Below are 20914 nucleotides of genomic sequence, written 5' to 3'. Positions count from 1 at the left end.
GCATTTTCCCTCCCCTTGTCTCTATTACTCCATTTATGAACCAGTTGTGATGGTGCCTGTACTTCTGAATACCCCCCAGCCCCCACCAAGGCTAAGTATGCAAAATTATATCCAAAATGTGCTTTGGAAAGGGGTTTTCACTACTGGGAAGGCACTAGGAAAGCCTAGAAAAGCAGCACGGCCAGGGGAAAGAGCATAGGCCTGGGAATCAAGAGTAGCTGAATTCTAATCCCTACTCTAATCTAATCTAATCTAATTCTAATTTGTCACTTGCTTGCTGAGTGAACTCAGGAAAGTGGTTTAACTTCTCTGTGCCTCAGTTCCCCTGTTCTCTCTCCTACTTAGACTGGGAGCCCCATGCATGTCCAACCTAATTAACTTTTAGCTACCCCAGTGTTTAGAACGGTGTCTGATACATAACACTTAACAAATACCATTAAAAAAATGCTCTCTGCCATGTTAGGAGGTGGAAAACTAACTCACCTAGCTGATGATCTGACTGAAGTTTATGATGGGTTGTAGCCATCCCTTCATTTAGGTCCTGCTTTTTTATGGTATTTGCTAAGCACTTTCTATGTGCCAGGCACTATTCTAAGCACTGGGCTAGATGCAAGCTAATCAGGTTGGACACAGTCCATGTCCCGCATGGGGCTCAAAAGTCTTAACCCCATTTTACAGATGAGGGAATGGAGGCATAGAGAAGTGAAGTGACTTGCCCAAGGTCAGCAGACAAGTGTCAGAGCCAGGATTAGAACCCACTCCCTTCCAAATCCCAGGCCCTTGCTCTATCCACTATGTCATCTCCTCCCTGACTAATCCTCCCCTTTCCTCTTCTCCCACTCCCTTCTGTGTCACCCTGATTTCCTTCAAGTGTTCATCCCCCCGGCCCAGTCCCACTTTACTTATGTACACACCTATAATTTATTTATTTATATTAATGTCTGTCTCCCCCATTCTAGACTGTAAGCTCATGGTAGGCAGGGAATGTGAATGTGTCTGTTTCTTGGTGTATTGTATTCTCCCAAGTGCTTAGTACAGTGCTCTCACACAATCAGTGCTCAAAAATATGACCGATTGAATGAATAGAACTTAAGTTCTTCTGACTTACTCACTTGTGCTCTATCCATTAGGTTATACTGTTTCTTTATTTGATTCTACATTATTTGATTCCACTGAGTGGCTTCAGGTGGAAGCAGGGATAACATCCCTCTTTTACTTACTCATAATTAGGAATTTAATTCCCAGTAGTGATTAGGAGAAACAGGGCTATGCAGGCATACATAAGGGGTGAGGGAACAAACTGTATAGGTTGCAGCCCCCCAGGGGGTTGTATGGAGGGATAGTTATAACCTCCTCTGTGTCTGAATCTAAATTAGAATATTCTTCCAGATGCTAATAAAGTCTTCCTATACCTTTTAGAAACAATATGTGTTATGCTGAAGAAAATGTCCTTGTGAAATAGAGTAGAACCCTGTGGTTCCTGTCCATAAAAAACGGGTGAGGACTCTTCTTTTTTTGTTGCAGATTACATACAAGCCTGTCGGGCTCTAATGATCGCATCCCTTGTTTTGGGGTTTCTGGCCACCATGTTGTCCATGTTTGGTTTGCAGTGCACCAACGTGGGCTCTACTGATGAAAAAACCAAAGGAAAGATCGCAGTGACTGGAGGATCGCTTTTTATTTTAAGTGGTAAGAAACCATTGGTCTATTATGTGGTTGATATGAAGAAGCCGTTGGAGTGAAAATGACTTCTATACAAAACTTCCACTTCCGAAATGGGAATTTTTGAGTTGTTGAATTTGGAATTTTGAGGAACGGTGGGGCCTAGGGGATAGGACACAGGCCTGGGAATCAGAAAGACCTAGGTTCTAATCCCAGCTCCTCCACTTGTCTGCTGTGTGACCTTATTCATTCATTTGTTCAATCATATTAATTAAGTGCTTACTGTCTGCAGAACACTGTACTGAGTACTTGGGAAAGTACAGTGCAGCAATATAGAGTGACAATCCCTGCCCACAACAAGCTTACAGTCAAGAGTGGGGTAGACAGACAACAATACAAATAGACATCAATATAAATAAATAAAATTATGGATGGACACATAAGCGCTGTGGGGCGGGAAGAGGTGGGGAAGAGCGAAGGGAGCAAGTCAGAGCTACGCAGAAGGGAGAGGGAGATGAGGAAAAGTGGGGCTTAGCCTGGGAAGGCCTCTTGGAGGAGATGTACCTTCAGTAAGGCTTTGAGGGCAGAGGAGAGTAATTTTCTGGCAGATTTGAGGAGGGAGGGCATTCCAGGGCAGAGATAGGACATGGGTCAGGGGTTGGTGGAGAGAAAGGCAAGATCAAGGCACAGTGAGACGGTTAGCACCAGAGGATCGAAGTATGCAGACTTGGTCATAGAAGGAGAGAAGCGAGGTGGGGTAGGAGGGGGCAGGGTGATGGACAGCTTTAAAGCCAATGGTGAGGAGGTTTTGTTTGACATGGAGGTGGATAGGCAACCACTGGAGATTTTCAAGGAGGAGGAGTGATATGCCCTCAACATTTCTGTAAAAAGATAATTTGGGCAGTGGAATGAAGTATGGACCGGAGTGGGGAGAGGTAGGAGGTAGGGAGGTCAGCAAGGAGGCTGATGCAGTAATCCAGGTGGGATAGGATGAGTGATTGCATTAACGTGGTAGCAGTGTGGATGGAGAGGAAAGGGTAGATTTTAGTGATGTTGTGAAGGTGGGACTGACAGGATTTGGTGGCGGATTGAATATGTGGGTTGAATGAGAGAGCAGAGTCAAGGATAACACCAAGATTATGGGCTCGTGAGAGGGGAAGGATGGTGGTGCCATCCACAGTGATGGGAAAGTCTGAGAGAGGACAGGGTTTGGATGGGAAGATAAGGAGCTCTATTCTGGACACTTCACTTCCCTGGGCCTCAGTTCCCTCATCTGTAAAATGGGAATTCATTCTCTGCTCCCTCCTACTTAGACTGTGAGGCCCATGTGGGACTGGATTATCTGGTATTTACCCCAGCAATTAATACAGTGCTTGGTGCATAGAAAGTACTTAACAAATACTACGATAATTATTATTAATTATTATTATTTGAATTGTTACCATTTTGAATCATCAACAATTAAATTGTGAGATATCTTAAACTGACACATCTTTGAGTAATGATCTTTGTTTCTAGATGATGAGCATCTAAAGATCCAAGAAGTCACGTCTTATTTTTCTCTTCTGTGCTCTCCCTAGCTCTGAGTACATTAGGTATTTCTCTGACCAAGCCACCCTTTCCTCTTCTCCCACTCCCTTCTGCATTGGCCTGACTTGCTCCTTCTGTTCATATTCCATCCCAGCCCCATAGCACTTATGATATAACTGTAATTTATTTATATTAATGCCTGTCTCCCCCATGCAAGACTGCAAGCTGTTGTGGGCAGGGAATGTGACTGTTTAGTTTTGTATTGTATTCTCCCAAGTACTTCATAGAGTGTTCTGCACATGGTAAGCTCTCAATAAATACAACTGAGTGAATAAGTGATTATGCTGCCCTGATCCATCCTTTCTTCCTCAGTTTTCAGTCCTCAGGCAGATTCTCATCCCACAGAAAGTCTAGCTGCAATATATATCTGTTGATTTGTGTTCCTGCAGGGGTTTTGGCTCTGGTGACCCTGTCTTGGTATGCTGCCAGGATCACTGCTCAGTTTTTTGACCCACTGGATGGTGGAACCAAGTAAGTGACTGCCCTGGGTTTTCTTTTATGCCCCTAAATGGAAGTTTGGTCAAATTAACCTCAGCTTAGCAGTTCTCAGAGCAAGTGAAGGAAGGGGACACCTTACTCATTGTGGGTAGAAAGGGTTTACCAACTCTGTTGGATAGTATTTTCCCAAGGACTTAGTACAGAGCTAGAGAAGCAGTGAGGACTAGTGGTTAAGACATGGGCCTGGAAGTCAGAAGGATCTGGGTTCTAATCCCAGCTCCTCTCCTACCTGCTCTGTTGGGTAAGTCACGTCACTACTCTGGGCCTCAGTTATATCAACTGTAAAATGGGGACTAAGACTGTGAGCCCCATGTGGGACAGGGACTGTGTCCAACCTAATTTACTTGTATCTACCCCAGCACTTAGTACAGTGCCTGGCACATAGTAAGCACTTAACAAATACCCTAAAAAATTAAAAAAAGGACTCTTCAAATAGTAAGTGCTCTATAAATACCACTGATTTAACTGATTGGTTGATCGATTGGTCTGGATATGAAAACTATGATGTTAAGGAGTCCCAGAACTTCCAGGTTGCCCCAGGATGACTATCCATAATGCAGCTGGTGTAGTGGATAGAGCATGAGCTGGGGAGTCAGAAAGTCATGGGTTCTAATTCTTGCTCCACCACTTGTGTGCTGTGTGGCCTCAGGCAAGTCACTTCACTTCTCTGTTACTTCAGTTACCTCAACTGTAAAATAGGGATTGAGACCATGAGCCCCACATGGGACAGGGATTGTGTCCGACCCAGTTTGGTTGTATCCACCCTAGCACTTAGTACAGTGCCTGGTGCTTAGTGAGAGCTTAACAAATACCACAATTATTATTGTTATTATTATTGTTAACACTAGGAAGATGGGCTATTGCTGGAGATGCTCATGTCCTGCTTGGGTCAGTCAGCTTGGCATGGTGGAGGTGGGTGCTTCTCTCTCAGGGCTCCTTTGTCTGTGAATTTCATGAACAGAATGGAGAAATCCCTTCCCCTCAGTTCTTTTTCTCCCAGTTTACCCAAATCTTCCTCAGTTCAGTTTTGCCTCCTAATTTCATGGTGTTTGCTGAGTCCCTCTTCTAAACTTCTTTACCAGTCATAAGACAGCCTCCATCAAGTTGATTCTCTTCTGCGTCTTCACTCAGGGACAATCATGAATCCCACTGCTTTGAGGAGTTTGAACTCCATATCACTCCCTAGACAGAAAAAGCAATCCCTTGACTCTGGTCCCTGTTTCTTTAAATGGATCAACAGAGGATAATAAATAGTATAATCATAATAATAACAATAAATACAGCTTCTGTTAAATGCCTACTATATCCAAGCACTCTACTCACCGCTGGGGTAAATAAGAAATGATCAGGTTGGACACAGTCCTTGTCCCAAAAGGGGGCTCACAGTCTAGGTATAAGTGAGTAGGATTAATCCCTGATTTACTGATGGGGAAACCGAGGCACAGAGAAGTTAAGTGGTTTGCCTAAGGTCACCCAGCAGAGATGTGGCAGAGCTGGGATTAGAATCTCAGCTGGACTGTTACCTGAGTGCTGTACCTTGCCAATCCAGTGGAACTGGCTCTGTCTTTTTTCAGGTCAGATCTACAGGACATAATGGCTTTTTATTGACTGGCTCTGGCTGAGGAGCATCTGCCTGTCCCAGAGTCAGCGCAAAGATGCCTTTAGTAGCTATGCATCACTTAGCGCTCATCTGACTAAGGCACTGTCTCAGGTTCTGATTCAATTTGGATTCAATCAATCAATCAGTGATGTTTATTGAGAGCTCATTCTTTCCCAAGCACTCTTCCAAGCGTTTGAAAGTGCACGGTACTGTAGAGTTGGCAGACACGTTCCCGACCCATAGAGAGTTTGCTGTCTAAAAGGGAAGACAGATATAACAATCAATTACTGATAAGGGAAGTGGGGGAGTATAAGAATATGAACATAAATGCTGTGGGTGCGGGGAGAGTGAATATCAAAATGCTTAAAGGGGTTTGGACCCAAGTGCAGAAGTAGTTTAGAAGGGAGGGAAAAGAGGAGAAATGAGGGCCGAGTGAAGACTGTGAGTTTCATGTGGGACGGAGACAGTGTATGATCTCATTATATTGCATCTACCCCAGCTCTTTAATACCGTGTTTGGCATATAGTAGTGTGGCTCAGTGGAAGGAGCATGGGCTTTGGAGTCAGAAGTTGTAGGTTTGAATTCTGGCTCGGCCACTTGTCAGCTGAGTGACTTTGGGCAAGTCACTTAACTTCTCGGTGCCTCAGCTACCTCATCTGTAAAATTGGGATTAAGATTGTGAGCCCCATGTGGGACAACCTGATTCCCCTATGTCTACCCCAGCGCTTAGAACAGTGCTTGGCACATAGTAAGCGCTTAACAAATACCAACATTATTATATAGTATCTGCAATTATTATTAATTGAAAGGAATACTTTTGGTAAAATTATTCATCAGTGTTTTTACCATTTTTTCAGCTTTAAAAACATCCTGCTCCTGCTGGTAGCAACTGTGATAGCACTTATCTCTGCTCTGTATTGTACTCTCCCAAGAGCTTAGTACAGTGCTCTGCACACAGTAAGCTCTCAGTAAATACCACTGATTGATGGATTCCTATCATTAATCAGCATGTTGCCATTCTCATTCCAAAATACTTTGTTTTTCTAAGAGTGTATCCTTTCCAACCTCCACATTAATCCCAGCCTTGAGGGCAAAGACATGGCCAGTTATTGCAACATCAGATGCAGTTTCCGTTGTCCATCCTATCCTCTGGATTGAAAGCAATGAACACAATCTATCATCTACCATGACAATACTCTTTTCCTGCTTTCTCAATCCTCATTCATTTTTTTAATCAATATTTTGTTTCTGCAGTTAAACATAAAATTTTACTGCTTCTAAATGCTGAGCCAAAGAAGCAGTGATACAATTCTAAAAACTTATTTTGGAGGTATGCCTTTTAGACTATCCTGGTTTGTTAATCTTAGTAATAATATGTCCCTCTAAAATGACTGATCTTTTGCTCCCCAGATGGAGTCAGTTATTTTGATTTAATGTAGCTCTCCTTTCCAAAATATTCAGGGTCATGTTTTGTGGGAGTGAAACCATTATTGTGTTTCGCTTTGCCCCCGGATAAGCTCAATTTTAACACTTGCTTGTTAAATGGAAAAGATGGTGTTTTGGCCCAAAGGCTTGGTGAGGGAGGTATGACAGGATCTCAGATAGTGGTGGGGTTACTTCCCTTCCGAGGAGGTGGAGAAAACGTCTAATAATAGTAATGATAATAATAAGTGTGGTATTTGTTAAGCACTTACTATGTGCCAAGTACTGGATTAAGTGCTGGAATGGAAACAGGTAAATCAGGTTTGACACAGTCCTTGACCCACTTGGGACTCAGAGTTTCAATTCTCATTTTCTGAATTTGTAGTACCATTAGGCAGCTCAATCATGGGGGAAGGGAGCTAATTGTGGTGCTTAATTAGCACTTTTGGTCAGATCAGTTTTTGTTGTTTTTAAATGGCATTTGTTAAGCCCTTACTCTGTGCCAGACACAGTACTAAGCACTGGGAAAAATAAAAACTAATCAGGTTGGACACAGTCCACCACAGTTGAATTGGTGGGATCTCTTCTCCACATGGGGACTTCCACCCTCTTTCTGAGAAGCAGCATGGCTTAGTGGAAAGAGCACAGGTTTGGGAGTAAGAGGTCATGGGTTCTAATCCCAGCTCCACTATTTGTCTGCTGTGTGACTTTGGGCAAGTCTCTTAACTTCTCTGTGCCTCAGTTACCTCATCTGTAAAATGGGGATTAAGAGTGTGAGTCCCACGTGGGACAATCTGATTACCTTGTAACTACCCTAGTGCTTAGAACAGCACTTGGCACATAGTAAATGCTTAACAAATACCATCATTATTATTATATACTTGTCCATGGATCCATATAGGGGAAAGAATCTGTGTGGGAGAATGTGAACTCCCTTCCAGGGCATGGACAGTATGACTATAACTCTATTAAGAAGAACCAGAAACAAACTGCACCCGTCTCAGGTTACTTGCCTTTGACAGCTAGTCCTCCTTTCCCTAAAGTCATCACTAGTATTTCTGGAACTAGAAAATTATTTCCATGGGAGAAAATCAATGTCAGTTAATCTATCAATCGATGGTATTTATTGAGCACTTACTATGTGCAGAGCACAGCACTAAGTACTTGGGAGAGAGCAGTGCAACAGAGTTGGAAACTGCATCCACTCTCCATAAAGAGCTTACAGTCTAGAAGGGGAGACAGACATGAAAGTAAATTACAGATATGTATATAAATGTTGCTGGGCTGAGGGTGGGGTGAACGTCAAATGCTTAAAGGATATAGAGCTAACTGAACTGGTGACGCAGAGGGTAGAGGGAGTAGAGGAAATGAAGGCTTAGTCTGGGAAGGCCTCCTGGAGGAGATGTGATTTTAATAAGGCTTCTCTTCGGCAAATAAGCTATCCTTCAGCATATTCAGTGAACAGTATGTTCTCAAAAAGGGCATATAGTTTAATATTGTAATTTTTCACTGGATTCTCCAAGGTCTGACAAAGGACATGCATCAAAATGGATTTAAAAATAGCAGTTATCCTCAGGTAACAGAAGAATTTGAAAGGAGGCTATTGTGGTAGTCGGGATCCATCTTGAGAGGGTGATTTTGGAGCCCATCAGTCAGTCCACTTTATATTTCTTGAACATCTACTGTGTGCAGATTACTGTACTAGAACTCTGGTGAATTATAAAGCAAGAATAAGATGAGAGTACTACCCTCAGTCGGTTAAGCATAAATCTAATCATTCAAATCCACAAACATAAAAAGAAACTTGAGCACATGTGACAGAAATATAGAGACTGTCTCTATCTGTTGCCGACTTGTTCATTCCAAGCGCTTAGTATAGTGCTCTGCACATAGTAAGCACTCAATAAATACTATTGAATGAATGAATGAATAAACCTCAGTAGAATAGAGATATGTATGAGCAGCATGGCCTAGTAAGTAGATGGAGTATGGGTCTGGGAGTCAGAAGGACCTGGGTTCTAATCCTGGCTCTGCCACATTCCTGCTGTGTGACCATGGACAAGGCATTTCACTTCCCTGTGCTTCAGTTATCTCATCTGTAAAATAGGGATTAAGACTGTGAGCCCCATTGTGAAAAAGGGTCTGTGTCCATCCGATTTACTTGTATCTACCCCAGTGCTTAGTACAATGCCTGGCACACAGTAAGCACTTAAAATACTATTATTAATATTAATAATTATAAAAATAATTAAAAACACTTGGATGGTTGATATACCTGAACAGTAGGGTTGACTCTCTCAAGGCCTCACTGAAGAGTGAGGTATTTAATAGACTTCTCAAGATGATCTGGTAGAGAGGAGAAATGAGGGAGGAAGATATCTGAGGCCAAGGGAAATAGCTGGGGAAATAGGACAGAGTCAAGGAGCGAGGGAAATGGAATGGCAAGCAGGTTTGCTTGAATGAAGGGGAGAACTTAGAAGGGGCATAGCAGGAGCTTAGGCAAGAGAAGGAAAATGACTTATTTAGACTTAGGTTAAGTATTAGAAAGACAAGAAGGATGAACTCATAGAGGCAGGGAAGAAAGTTTCAACTGTAATAATAATAATAATGGTATTTGTTAAGAGCTTACTATGTGCCAGCCACTGTACTAAGCACTGGAGTGAATACGAGCAAATTGGGTTGGGCAATGTCCTGTCCCATGTGGGGCTCAAAGGCTCAATCCGCCTTTTTACAGATAAAAATAATAATAATTATGGCATCTGTTAAGCGCTTACTATGTGCCAAGCCGTGCTGGGGTAGATACAAGGTAATCAGGTTGGACACAGTTCCTGTCCCACATGGGGCTCTTAATCCCCATTTTAAAGATGAGGTAACCGAGATAATTCTATTTATTCTGATGCTATTGTTGCCTGTCTACTTGTTTGTTTTGTTTCCTGTGTCCCTCTTGTAGACTGTGAGCCCATTGTTGGGTAGGGATTGTCTCTATCTGCTGCTGAATTGTACTTTTCATTCATTCATTCATAGTATTAATTGAGCACTTACTATGTGCAGAGTACTGTACTAAGCGCTTGGAATGTAGAGTTCAGCAACAGTTAGAGACAATCCCTGCCCAATGACGGGCTCACAGTCTAAATAGGGGAGACAGATAGCAAAGCAAAACAGAACAAAACAAAACAAAAACAAGACAACATCATCAAGATAAATAGAATCAAGGGGACGTGCACCTCATTAACAAAATAAATAGGGTAATAAATAATATATACAAATGAGCACAGTTCTGGGGGAGGGGAAGAGGGAGGAGCAGAGGGTTGAAGGAGGGGAGGGGAAGGGGAGCAGAGAGAAAGGGGATGCTCAGTCTGGGAAGGCCCCTTGGAGAAGGTGAGCTTTCAGTAGGTCTTTGAAGAGGGGAAGAGAGTTAATTTGGTGGAGATGAGGAGGGAGGGCATTCCAGGACAGCGGTAGCACGTGGGCCAGGGGTCAATGGTGGGATAGGCATGAACGGGGGACAGTGAGGAGGTGAGAGGCAGAGGAGCAGAATGTACGGGGTGGGCAGTAGAAAGATAGAAGGGAGGTGAGGTAGGAGGGGGCAAGGTGATGGAGAGCTTTGAAGCCAAGAGTGAGGAATTTTTGTTTTGTGCAAAGGTTGATAGGCAATCACTGGAGGCTTTTGAGGAGGGGAGTGACATGCCCAGAGTGTTTCAGTAGGAAGATAATCTGGGCAGCAAAATGAAGAATAGACTGGAGCGGGGAGAGAAAGGAGGATGGGAGATCACAATAATCCAGTCGGGATATTATGAGAGCTTGTACTAGCACGATAGCCGTTTGGATGGAGAGGAAAGGGTGGATCTTGGCCATATTGTAAAGGTGAGACCGGCAGGTGTTGGTGACGAATTGGATGTGTGGGGAGAGTGAGAGAGCTGAGTCAAGGATGAAACCAAGGTTGCCGGCCTGTGAGACGGGAAGGATGGTCATGCCCTTCCACAGTGACAGGGTAGTCAGGGAGAGGACAGGGTTTGGGAGGGAGATAAGGGAAGATAAGAAGCTCAGTTTTAGACATGCGCTTTCAAGTGCTTTTCAAGAGCTTAGTACAGTGCTCTGCACACAGTCAGCACTCAGTAAGTACAACTGAATGAATGAGGCACAGAGAAAAAATGACTTGCCCAAGGTCACACAACAGACAGGTTGGCAGAGTCGGGATTACAACCCCTGACCTTCCGATTCCCAGCCTTGGGCCCTCTCCACTATGACATACTGCTTCTCGACTGCAGTAGTCCAGCTGTGAGGGGGTTGGGGCCAGTATATTTCTGTTCTGAGGGAATGACCCATTCAGAACCAAATGAACTCAGATCACTTTAAAATTGTTTTCAGACTTGGAACCACTTCAAAATATATGCCACTTCTCTTGAGAACTTTTCAAGGTTTAAAACCTAACAGTCTCCAAGAGGGACAAGAGGCAGCAGGAGGTAGAAAGTTACACAGTGTTTAGGGTATGGGAGTGAATTCAGACTTCCTAAAATATTCAAATGCAATAAGTGGCTTATGAGAAAAGGAGTGCAAAGATTTCCTCAAGAATCACAGGCGCTGGGGGGTACATTTTATTTTTCCAACAATGCTTCTTGAAATAATGAGGTGCTGTTCTTCATTCCAGATATGAACTAGGAAGTGCTTTATACATAGGCTGGTTTGGGTGCCTCCTTGATATCCTCGGTGGAGCCTTTTTGACTTGTTCATGCAAGCAGAATAAACAAGTCTCATACAGGTAAATCTGAATTTGAAGTCTTGCTCATTTTTAAGGGAATCCATTAGGTTTAATAAAAAGCAATATCCTTTTGTAAAATTCATTTCACCCATCAATAATATATGTGTGGGTTTATTCAAATGGAAAGTATTTTAGGAATCAAACATAATGCTTTTTATGTTTTTTTTTTTTACTTTCTAGCTGTATTTCATTGAGTATTAGCACATTACAGGAGAACTTTGAATGACAATCCATTTTCCCTGGACTCAAATAAAAGAAAATAGTATATATAAAATGTGTGCCTCAGAATAAAAAAAAAATAAAATAAAATCTTCCCTCTCCCTGCAAAAACTCATTCAATCATTCCAAAACCTTGCAAGGCTAACTGGCAAAGTAAAAGTGGTTATTAGAGGAAAACATTTTCCTTTAAAAAAGAGAAAACTCAGTGGAGTTAGGAAAATGGGGAAAATCATAGAGAGTGGAAGATCAGATACAAAATTGAAATTATATTGGCAAAAAAGAGTAGGGTAAGGCTTATTCAAGGGACCCCAGATAATGGAGTCTGTTTTAAATAGATCCAAAAGCAGAAAGTCAAGAGTGAAATCAGGGACACTGCATGATGACCTAAATGAAAAATGAACAATTGATTGGGGACTAAATTATTTATCTAAGACTTTTCTTAAAATGATATGAGGAATATTACTGAAGCTACACTTACATCAACACAGCTATGCTGAGTGGGATAAGTGAGGAGACTGAGTGACAGGAGAATACCTAACAACTGATGGGTGGAGAACTGAAACTGAGAAATTGAAAGCCAAGAGGGCAGTGGGAATGCTCAAAGACAGATAAAACAAAACTCAGATCATGCTACATTGCAGCTGAGAACGTGGTTTCAATTGCAAAGTATAGACCAACATGGTACACGGGGAACTAAGAATTCCATGTGGGGCAGAGACTGCGTCCAACCTGACTAGCTTGTATCTACCCCAGTGTTTAGTACAGTGCCTGGAAAATAGTAAGTGCTTAACACATACATAGTATTAAAAAAGTATCAAACATGATAACACAAGGGAAAGCCTTTTTTTAATATGCACAATTTGTCCAGGATTGTGGATTTTGTATCGGCTTTAGCTGCCACACTACTCTGAATGCTGAAATTCACCATCAGTGGTGTCATCATTAAATATGAAGGACAACTATTTATTATACCTAAGTAGGTTCCCATACTCAGGCTTTTGTGTGTGTGTGTGTGTGTGTGTGTGTGCAGGAAAGTAAGAGGCACTACCTCAAATCTGGTAAACATGCAGATTGCTTGAGACCAAAGCATAGGACTACATATAAACAAATCACTGAGTCCTGAAAGAATTTGGAGGGAAATATGCAAAATTCCTAGAAAGAAAATGTGACCTCTCACTGCTAATGGCCACTATACTAAAGGACTGATCAACCACCCATATAATTCCCATATAAAGGAACGATTCCTAAGATGATCCTGGGAATTACAAACTGGGGACTTTCACTTTTAAACCTGACAACACAGGAAAATTAATAATAAAGTTTAAATTCAGCGAGTATGCATAAGGCTAAATTTTATCTCATTATTCTTGTCTCAGTGGAAAGAGCCTGGGCTTGGGAGTCAGAGGTCATGAGTTTGAATCCCGGCTCTGCCACTTGTCAGCTGTGTGACTGTGGGCAAGTCACTTAACTTCTCTGTGCCTCAGTTACCTCATCTGTAAAATGGGCATTAACTGTGAGCCTCACATGGGGCAACCTGATTATCCTGTATCTACCCCAACGCTTAGAAGAGTGCTCTGCACATAGTAAGCTCTTAAACAAATGCCAACATTATTATTATTATTCTATAGCTCTTTAAAGAGGTCTTATAAGCACATAGATAGAAGGGTAACACCTGAGCCCACAACAAAGCTATTTGTGTTAAAACCACAAAAAGCAGTTATAATGGGATTCCTGGGAAAATTTGAAAAACATGTTAAGATAGGAATAAAAGAGTAGGAATATATGACCATTTTTTGAATGGAGAAGCCATTTTAATGATCATTTTCACAAATGGCCTGAATGCGGTATACCCAGCCAAATATCCAATTCACAGGTTCCTCACCTTACCCTTCCATGTGGGGAATTGCCAGGCAGCTCAAGATAAACCACTGGAAAAGCTGTTAGAGCAAAATGGGCAAAAAAGTGGCAAACAAGCTTTAGAGTTGGCAGTTACCAGGTCATTCATCTAGGAAAAATAAATCGAAAAACCAGCTGATTTCTGGACTTTGAGCACAACCCCGAAAAGAGATATTATAGTCATGCTGACTTTCCTTTTAAATTAGTGGCTTATGGAGGTGTGTCAGCCCAAGGCTATCAAGAGTTGGTCATCATGGGGAAGTTTAAGAGCAATAGTGTAGCTTTGCTACCATATAAATCTGTGATCCAAGAGGCCTTGGATTATTGCATGTAATAATAATAATGATGGTATTTGTTAAGCACTTACTATGTGCCAAGCATTGTTATAAACATTCATTCATTCATTCATTCAATAGTACTTATTGAGCGCTTACTAGGTGCAGAGCACTGTACTAAGTGCTTGGAGTGTACAATTTGGCAACAGATAGAGACAATCCCTGCCCAATAACAGGCTGAGGTAGATACAAGGTAATCAGGTTCTCCCATGTAGGGCTTACAGTCTTAATCCCCATTTTACAGAAGAGGTAAATGAGACACAGAGAAGTTAAATAACTTGCCCAAAGTCACATTGTGGACAAGTGGTGGAGCTGGGATTAATAATAATAATGTTGGTATTTGTTAAGCATTTACTATGTACTGAGCACTGTTCTAAGCGCTGGGGGAGATACAAGGTAATCAGGTCGTCCCATATGAGGCTCACACTCTTAATCCCCATTTTTCAGATGAGATAACTGAGGGACCGAGAAGTTAAGTGACTTGCCCAAAGTCACACAGCTGACAGGCGGCGGAACTGGGATTAGAACCCATGACCTCTGACTCGTGCTTTTTCCATTCACTGAGCCATGCTGCTTCTCAGTTCAGGTTCAGTAGTTAAGATCTGAGGAAGAAAGACCGGAGTTAGAAAAAGTATTATCAGGGAGAATGGTGCAGCTTCTACGTACGTATAGGTAGACAAGACCAGTCAATCATTCAATCAATCGTATTTATTGAGCATTTACTGTATGCAGATCACAGAAAGCATGATGCGACAGTTGTTAGACACGATCCTAGCACAGAAGCATTTTATAACCTGGCGGGAAGAAAGATGTTAAAATAGGTTATGGGTAGGGGAGGCCAGAGAGTATAGAAGTATGTATAAAAGTGCAGTGGGTTTGGGAGTGGGGTGACTATCACAGTGCTTAGGGTAATCGCTATGGCAAAGTCAGGGAGTCTAGAGTAGGAGTCTCTGGCCCTGGTCTATGTCTTGCATCTGGCCTGGATTGCCTTCCCTCCTCAAATCCTCCAGACAATTACTCTCCCCTCCTTCAAAGCCTTACTGCAGGCACATCTCCTCCAAGAGACCTTCCCAGACTAAGCCCCACTTTTCCTTATCTCCCACTCCCTTCTTCATCACCTTCATTTGCTTCTTTTGTTCTTCTCTGCCCATGCCCTCCCTGCCCCCCCATCCTCACAGCACTTATATACATATCTGTAATTTTCTTTATTTGTACTGATGTCTGTCTACCCTCCTCTACACTGTGAGCTCGCTGTGGTCAGGGAATGTCACTATTTATTGTTGTACTAACAAGCACTTAGTACAGTGCTCTCCATATGGTAAATGCTTAATAAATATGATTGAATGAATGAATGAATGAATGAGCATGAGACCTGGATTCTAATCCCAGCTCTGCCACATGTCTGCTGTGTGACATTGGGCAAGTTACACCACTTCTCTGTGCCTCAGTCCCTCGTCTGAAAATGGGAATGAGTGTGAGCCCTCTGTGGGACAGGGACTGTGTCTGACCTGATTAGCTTGTGCCTATCCCAGGGCTTAGAACAATGTGTGGCACCTTATAAGCACTAAATGAGTGCCATAATTATTAGTCATAAGAGGCTTCCTGGAGGTGCTATGATTTTATTTGGACAGAATGGCGGTCTGTCATGTGTAAAGTGGGAGGCAGTTCCCAGAGGAAGGAGGGTGTGAGCAAGGGGGCAAAGTGGAGGGAAGTGAATTGGACTCTCAGTGAAGTGTTTGGTGTTACAAGAGCAGAACACGCTGAGTGGATTGTAGTGGGAGAGGAATGAGGCTAGTTATCATCATCAATGGTATTTTTTGAGTGCTAACTTTGTGCAGAGCACTGTACTAACCACTTGACAGAGTTCAGTACATTAGAGTTGGCAGACACATTCTTTGTGCACAGTAAGCGCTCAATACATACGATTGAATGAATGAACATTTCTTGCCCACAACAAGTTATTGCAGAGAAAGTTGATTGTCTGTCCAAGAGAGTCTTTTTAGCCTAGGAGAAGGGCCTGTTGATCAAATTTTTGCTCTTATTTGCAAGGTGGCCTAATAGTTCTCCTAGGTCATTTTAATACAGCCAGAGTAGTTTTCTCACAGTCAGGGCCAGTTTCACAAGGTTGGAAAAATTCCTTCTTCTCGGGAAGGTAAGAAAAAAAACAAAATTACCTAGCATAATCAAAATCTTCTCTCTCCTTGACTATCCATTTGTCTTTCAAAGACTTCTCCTGATAAGAAAATGACTTCCAGTGGCTCAAATAAGGGCTAGCTATAATCTAAATAAGCCAGACTTCAAGGAAGGCAATGATATCAAAACTAAGTTCAACTTCACTTGCACATTGCCCCATATATTCCAAGCACAATCAGAGGACATTGCAAAGTGAACATAGGTGTCTGGAAATGACACACACCTAGAGATGCTACCTGCTCTCCCCAGGATTATAAAGTTATTATTATTGGTTGGCTTTTGCCCAGTTCCACCTTGCAGACGAAGTGCAGGGAAGGCTTAAACCTTGAATGCGTCCTTCTTCTGGAATGATTTGGAAGACAGCATTGGCTTCAAATTCTCTGTCCTGAGTTGCGAATGATAGCTCAGAGTCCATTCTCATGTAGTTTTTTGCATTAAATCTCCCTAAATGAATTATCGAGAAGAGATTCACACTAAATATCTCTCCATTCATTCATTCAGTGGTATTTATTAAGAGCTTGCTGTGTGCAAAACACTGTACTAAGTAAATAAATTGCAGATAATTTACTACAGTGCTTAGTAAAGAGCTCTACACAGATAAGTGCTAAGTAAACACTGTTGATGGATTCGCTTGCCACTTTTCTACCCATTTAGAGTTATGAGATCCTTGGGCAGTCTATATTTCGGTTTATGTCTAGCTGCATGACATTCACCACATTGTAGGGTAGATTGTGTCTCCTGTGAATTGGAGATTTTACTGTGCACTCCATACCTGGTTCAGTGATGTTTGGATTTCTCCATTCAGAAAAGTGGTACTTTATAACTCTTCTTTTTCCCCATACCACGGTGTTTTCCGTCCACTTAGAACTTTACATTGTATTGATACGTTACAATCTCATCACCTATGTTTGAATTTTGAATTTTCTGCATATTAAAGTTCAACTCTACTACTTCTGGTCTCAACATGATATTTTGGCCATCCACTAATATCCCAAAACTTCTCACTTAGTGAGCACGTGACCAGATTTTGGTGCTAAAATTGATGGGAAAAAGTTGTCAATGCCACGTGATGAGAAACCATACAGGATGCAAGTCAAACACAGATTGGAATTCACTAAGACAGAAATGATAATGAGTATTAAATAATAATAATAATAATGGTATTTGTTTATTAAGCACTTACAATGTGCTAAATACTGTTCTAAGTTAATCAGGTTGGACACAGTCTTAATCCCCATTTTATGGATGAGGGCCAGAGAAGTTAAGTGACTTGCCCAAGGTCACACAGCAGACAAGTGGCAGAACTGGGATTAGAAACCAGGTCCTTCTGACTCCTAGGCATGTGCTCTATCCACTAAGCCACGCTGCTTCTCTGTGCCAAACTGTGCCATAAAATCATTATTTTTTCCTGTTGATTTCTTTCACATCTGTTAAATCATTCAATCAATCAATGGCATTTACTGAGCATTTACTGAGTGCAAAGCACTTGGGAGAGTACAACAGAGTTAGTAGACATATTCCCTGCCCATAATGAACTAAACATAGATATTTACTTTGATGAGCTTTTGAGATGAAGACACGTGCACATTTCTCAGCCAGTTAGTATCTTGGCAACCGCCAAGAGTAATGGACAACAATATTTGTTTTATTAATTGTTCACTTTTTTTTTTACAGTAACCACAGATATGACTATTCAGCTGCTCCAACAACAGGACGCATTTATAAAAACCCAGAATCCCTTTCTTCCAAAGTCTACGTCTAAGGGCAGAGTTCTCTTTGTTATAAATTGGTCATAATGTTATTAATATTTTTTCAAGGAAAGCAAAACATCATTTTTATAACTTTTTATTCTAGTGTTCTGTGTTCTGCTAAGCCAAAAAAAAATCAAATTAATCCTTGCCAAGGGAAATGCTAAAAGATCAAAATGCTAGTTTCTGGAAGAGGAAAGTCATTTACTCACACATGCATATAAGATTTCATATGTTCAGCCAAATTCCAGTTCAATCAGTATACGGGGAAAGCAGAACGATGGAGAGCATTATGGGAAGGTTCCTGATGAAATAAAGAAGTGGAAAAGTGGGCTATTTAGTGACATGGGAAAAATTCCCACAAAGTTGGTTAGGATGAAAATTTAATTGTATGTTGCCTGGTGAGGCTATTTGGGCAATAAGGAATGGGAGGCATTTTCTGATTACACAAAGCTATATTCATTGCGGTCCATCAAATTAATACGTGAATAGATTGAGAAAGCAGTGGAAATTTCTAACCAGCCAATGAGATTTAAAGATAAGCTGTAAGGTGTGTAAGTAGGGCTAGCCAACTTTGATAACCCCTATCTCATTGGCTTAGAGAAAACAAATGACAGGTATAGTGGCTTGTCCCATTAACAATTTATAATTTCACTGATTGATTGGATTTTAACTATCTCTGACTTTCTGTTCAGGGTTTGGCAGTGAAGGAAGTTCAGCTGTTAAATGAAAAAGTGAAAACAGGAGGTGAAGTAAGGGGAATGGACAGGTCAGCAAAAATTTTCAAATCTCTCCAAATCGGTCTCTCTGGAGCAAACCTTTTTACTAAATAAAGAAGCATCCATATATTCCATATTCATCTCATGGGAAGTGGCAATTAGTGTGATTAAGCTGCAATGTTCCAAATGCTTTTATTCTTCACTGATTATGTGGCAAAAATATTCAGTCATCAGCATTCCGCTCTCAAATTAACCTCTGCCAAAATGTTGTTTGGGACTGTATTAATATTTTGAGGTGCCGCCAGATTTTTCATATCTCATATTTCTCTCGTCCCTTAGATTGATCTGGTACAAAGGCCTTGCTTACCCAGTTTCACAATTTCTCTTCTGCCTTTTAAAAATGTTGAAAACTGCTATTAAAAGCATAGTTTTAACAACAATTCCAAAGAATTCAGTACTCATTTCTTGCCTTTTAACAGTCACAGACAGTAGCGACACATTGCAGTTAAAAAACAACAACAATATTTTAGGAAAATGTCACGAAACCATTTACGAGCATGAAGAAGCAAGAGTACTAGTCATTCCACCCATTAGGAAGACATCAGTAGGTGAAGTGATTTGTTTGAAGCATGTGAGTGGCTTACTTCTCAAGTGTGTCACTTGGAGGTGCAGCCCAGGTAGCTATAATATACACTTCCTGTTCCATGTGGGGCTCACAGTCTCCCCCATTTTACAGATGAGGAAAGTGAGACCCAGAGAAGTGAAGGGACTTGCCCAGGCCACTAATGAAAGTCAAACTTAGGGCATTCATTAAGCAATAACCGAACCAACTTCTAGAGGTATCTCACTCCGAATTCTAAGTTGTGCTCCTCTCCTGCATGGGTTTGTAGCCTCGTCCTCATACTGAGAGCCCCCCATATGGCCTAGTAGAAAAAGCATGGGCCTAGGAATCTGGAGACTAGGGTTCTAGTCCCAGCTCTGACCCTGTTCTGCGGTGGGACCTTAGGCAAGTCACCTAAACTCTCTTGGCCTCAGTTTCCTCATCTCTAAAATGGGGATGAAATAGATTGTGAGTCCCATTTGGGGCCGGGATAATGTCCAATCTGAAGACCTTGTATTTATTCCAGTGCTTACCACATAGTAAGCAGCCGCAGCATTAAATAATTAATTCAATTGCATTTATTGAGCGCTTACTGTGTGCAGAGTGCTGTACTAAGCTCTGGGGAAGTACAATTCAGCAACAAAGAGAGACACTCCCTGCCCACAATGGGCTCACAGTCTAAAAGGAGGGAAACAAACATCAAAACAAGTAAACAGACAACAATAGCATCAATAGAAATAAATAGAATTATAGATATATACACATCATTAATGAAATAAATAGAATTGTAAATATATTCACACAAGTGCTGTGGCGCAGGGAGGGGGGTAGAACAGAGGGAGGGAATAGGGGCGATGTGGGGAGGAGCAGAGGAAAAGGGGGGCTTAGTTCAGGAAGGCCTCCTGGAGGAGGTGAGGTTCTAGTAGGGCTTTGAAGGGGAGAAGTCTGCTAGTTTGGCAGATTTGAGGACGGAGGGGATAACGGGCCAGAGGTGGGATATGGGCCAAGGGTCGACAGCGGGACTGGAGACAACGAGGCACAGTGAGGAGGTTAGCACCAGAGGAGCGGAGTGTGTGGGCTGGGCTGTAGAAGGTGAAAAGAGAGGTGAGGTAGGAGGGGGCAAGGTGATGGAGAGCTCTGAAGCCAAGAGTGAGGAGTTTTTGCTTGATACAAAGGTTGATAGACAACCATTGAAGATTTTTGAGGAGGGCGGTGGCATGCCCAGCGCGTTTCTGTAGAAAGATAATCCAGGCAGTAGAATAAACTATAGACTGAAGAGGGGAGGGACAGGAGGTTGGGCAGGAGGGCAGCAGCAGCACTGTAGCGTGATAAAGGTATTTATTGAGCACTGCACTGTCCTCAGTGATTGGGAAAGTACCACAGATGCAAGAGACGCATTACCGGACCACAAGGAATTTACACTCAAATGGGTGAGACACATATGAAGTACTTACAAATGAAGTAATCAGAATAAATATTTTAACTGCACACTCAATCATACTTATATGAATAAGTACAATGGGAGGGTAAAAATATGACAGAAGTCAGGACGTTCTTGGGAAAATATCTTCATAGAGTCGCTATGAATCGGAAATGACTCGACGGCACTCGATAATAATAATAAAGGAGCCTGATGACTTCTTGAGCCTTGGGTTTTGGAGGGTCAGGGGGA

General features: G+C 42.0%; 1 protein-coding gene across 2 annotated transcripts in view; it reads left to right on the top strand.

The window, feature by feature from the left end:
• LOC103171455 (claudin-15-like) overlaps positions 1–19081 on the top strand; it is a 54766-nt gene extending 35685 nt beyond the window's left edge. Inside the window, exons 3-6 of one of the 2 annotated variants that reach the window (XM_029075855.1) lie at positions 1525–1689; positions 3642–3723; positions 11421–11531; positions 17849–19081. In XM_029075855.1, coding sequence (XP_028931688.1) covers positions 1525–1689; positions 3642–3723; positions 11421–11531; positions 17849–17936 — 446 coding nt within the window. In that variant the 3' untranslated portion in view covers positions 17937–19081. Of the gene's footprint in view, positions 1–1524; positions 1690–3641; positions 3724–11420; positions 11532–11711; positions 11866–17848 lie in introns of those variants that run through there. The other variant, XM_029075984.2, reaches the window with a different exon arrangement.
• The last annotated feature ends 1833 nt before the right edge of the window (positions 19082–20914 follow it).

This window comes from Ornithorhynchus anatinus, chromosome 1 (assembly GCF_004115215.2).
Source record: "Ornithorhynchus anatinus isolate Pmale09 chromosome 1, mOrnAna1.pri.v4, whole genome shotgun sequence".
Taxonomy (NCBI): domain Eukaryota; kingdom Metazoa; phylum Chordata; class Mammalia; order Monotremata; family Ornithorhynchidae; genus Ornithorhynchus; species Ornithorhynchus anatinus.
Note: the sequence above shows the minus strand (reverse complement) of the source record. Positions and strands in the feature narration are given on the sequence as shown.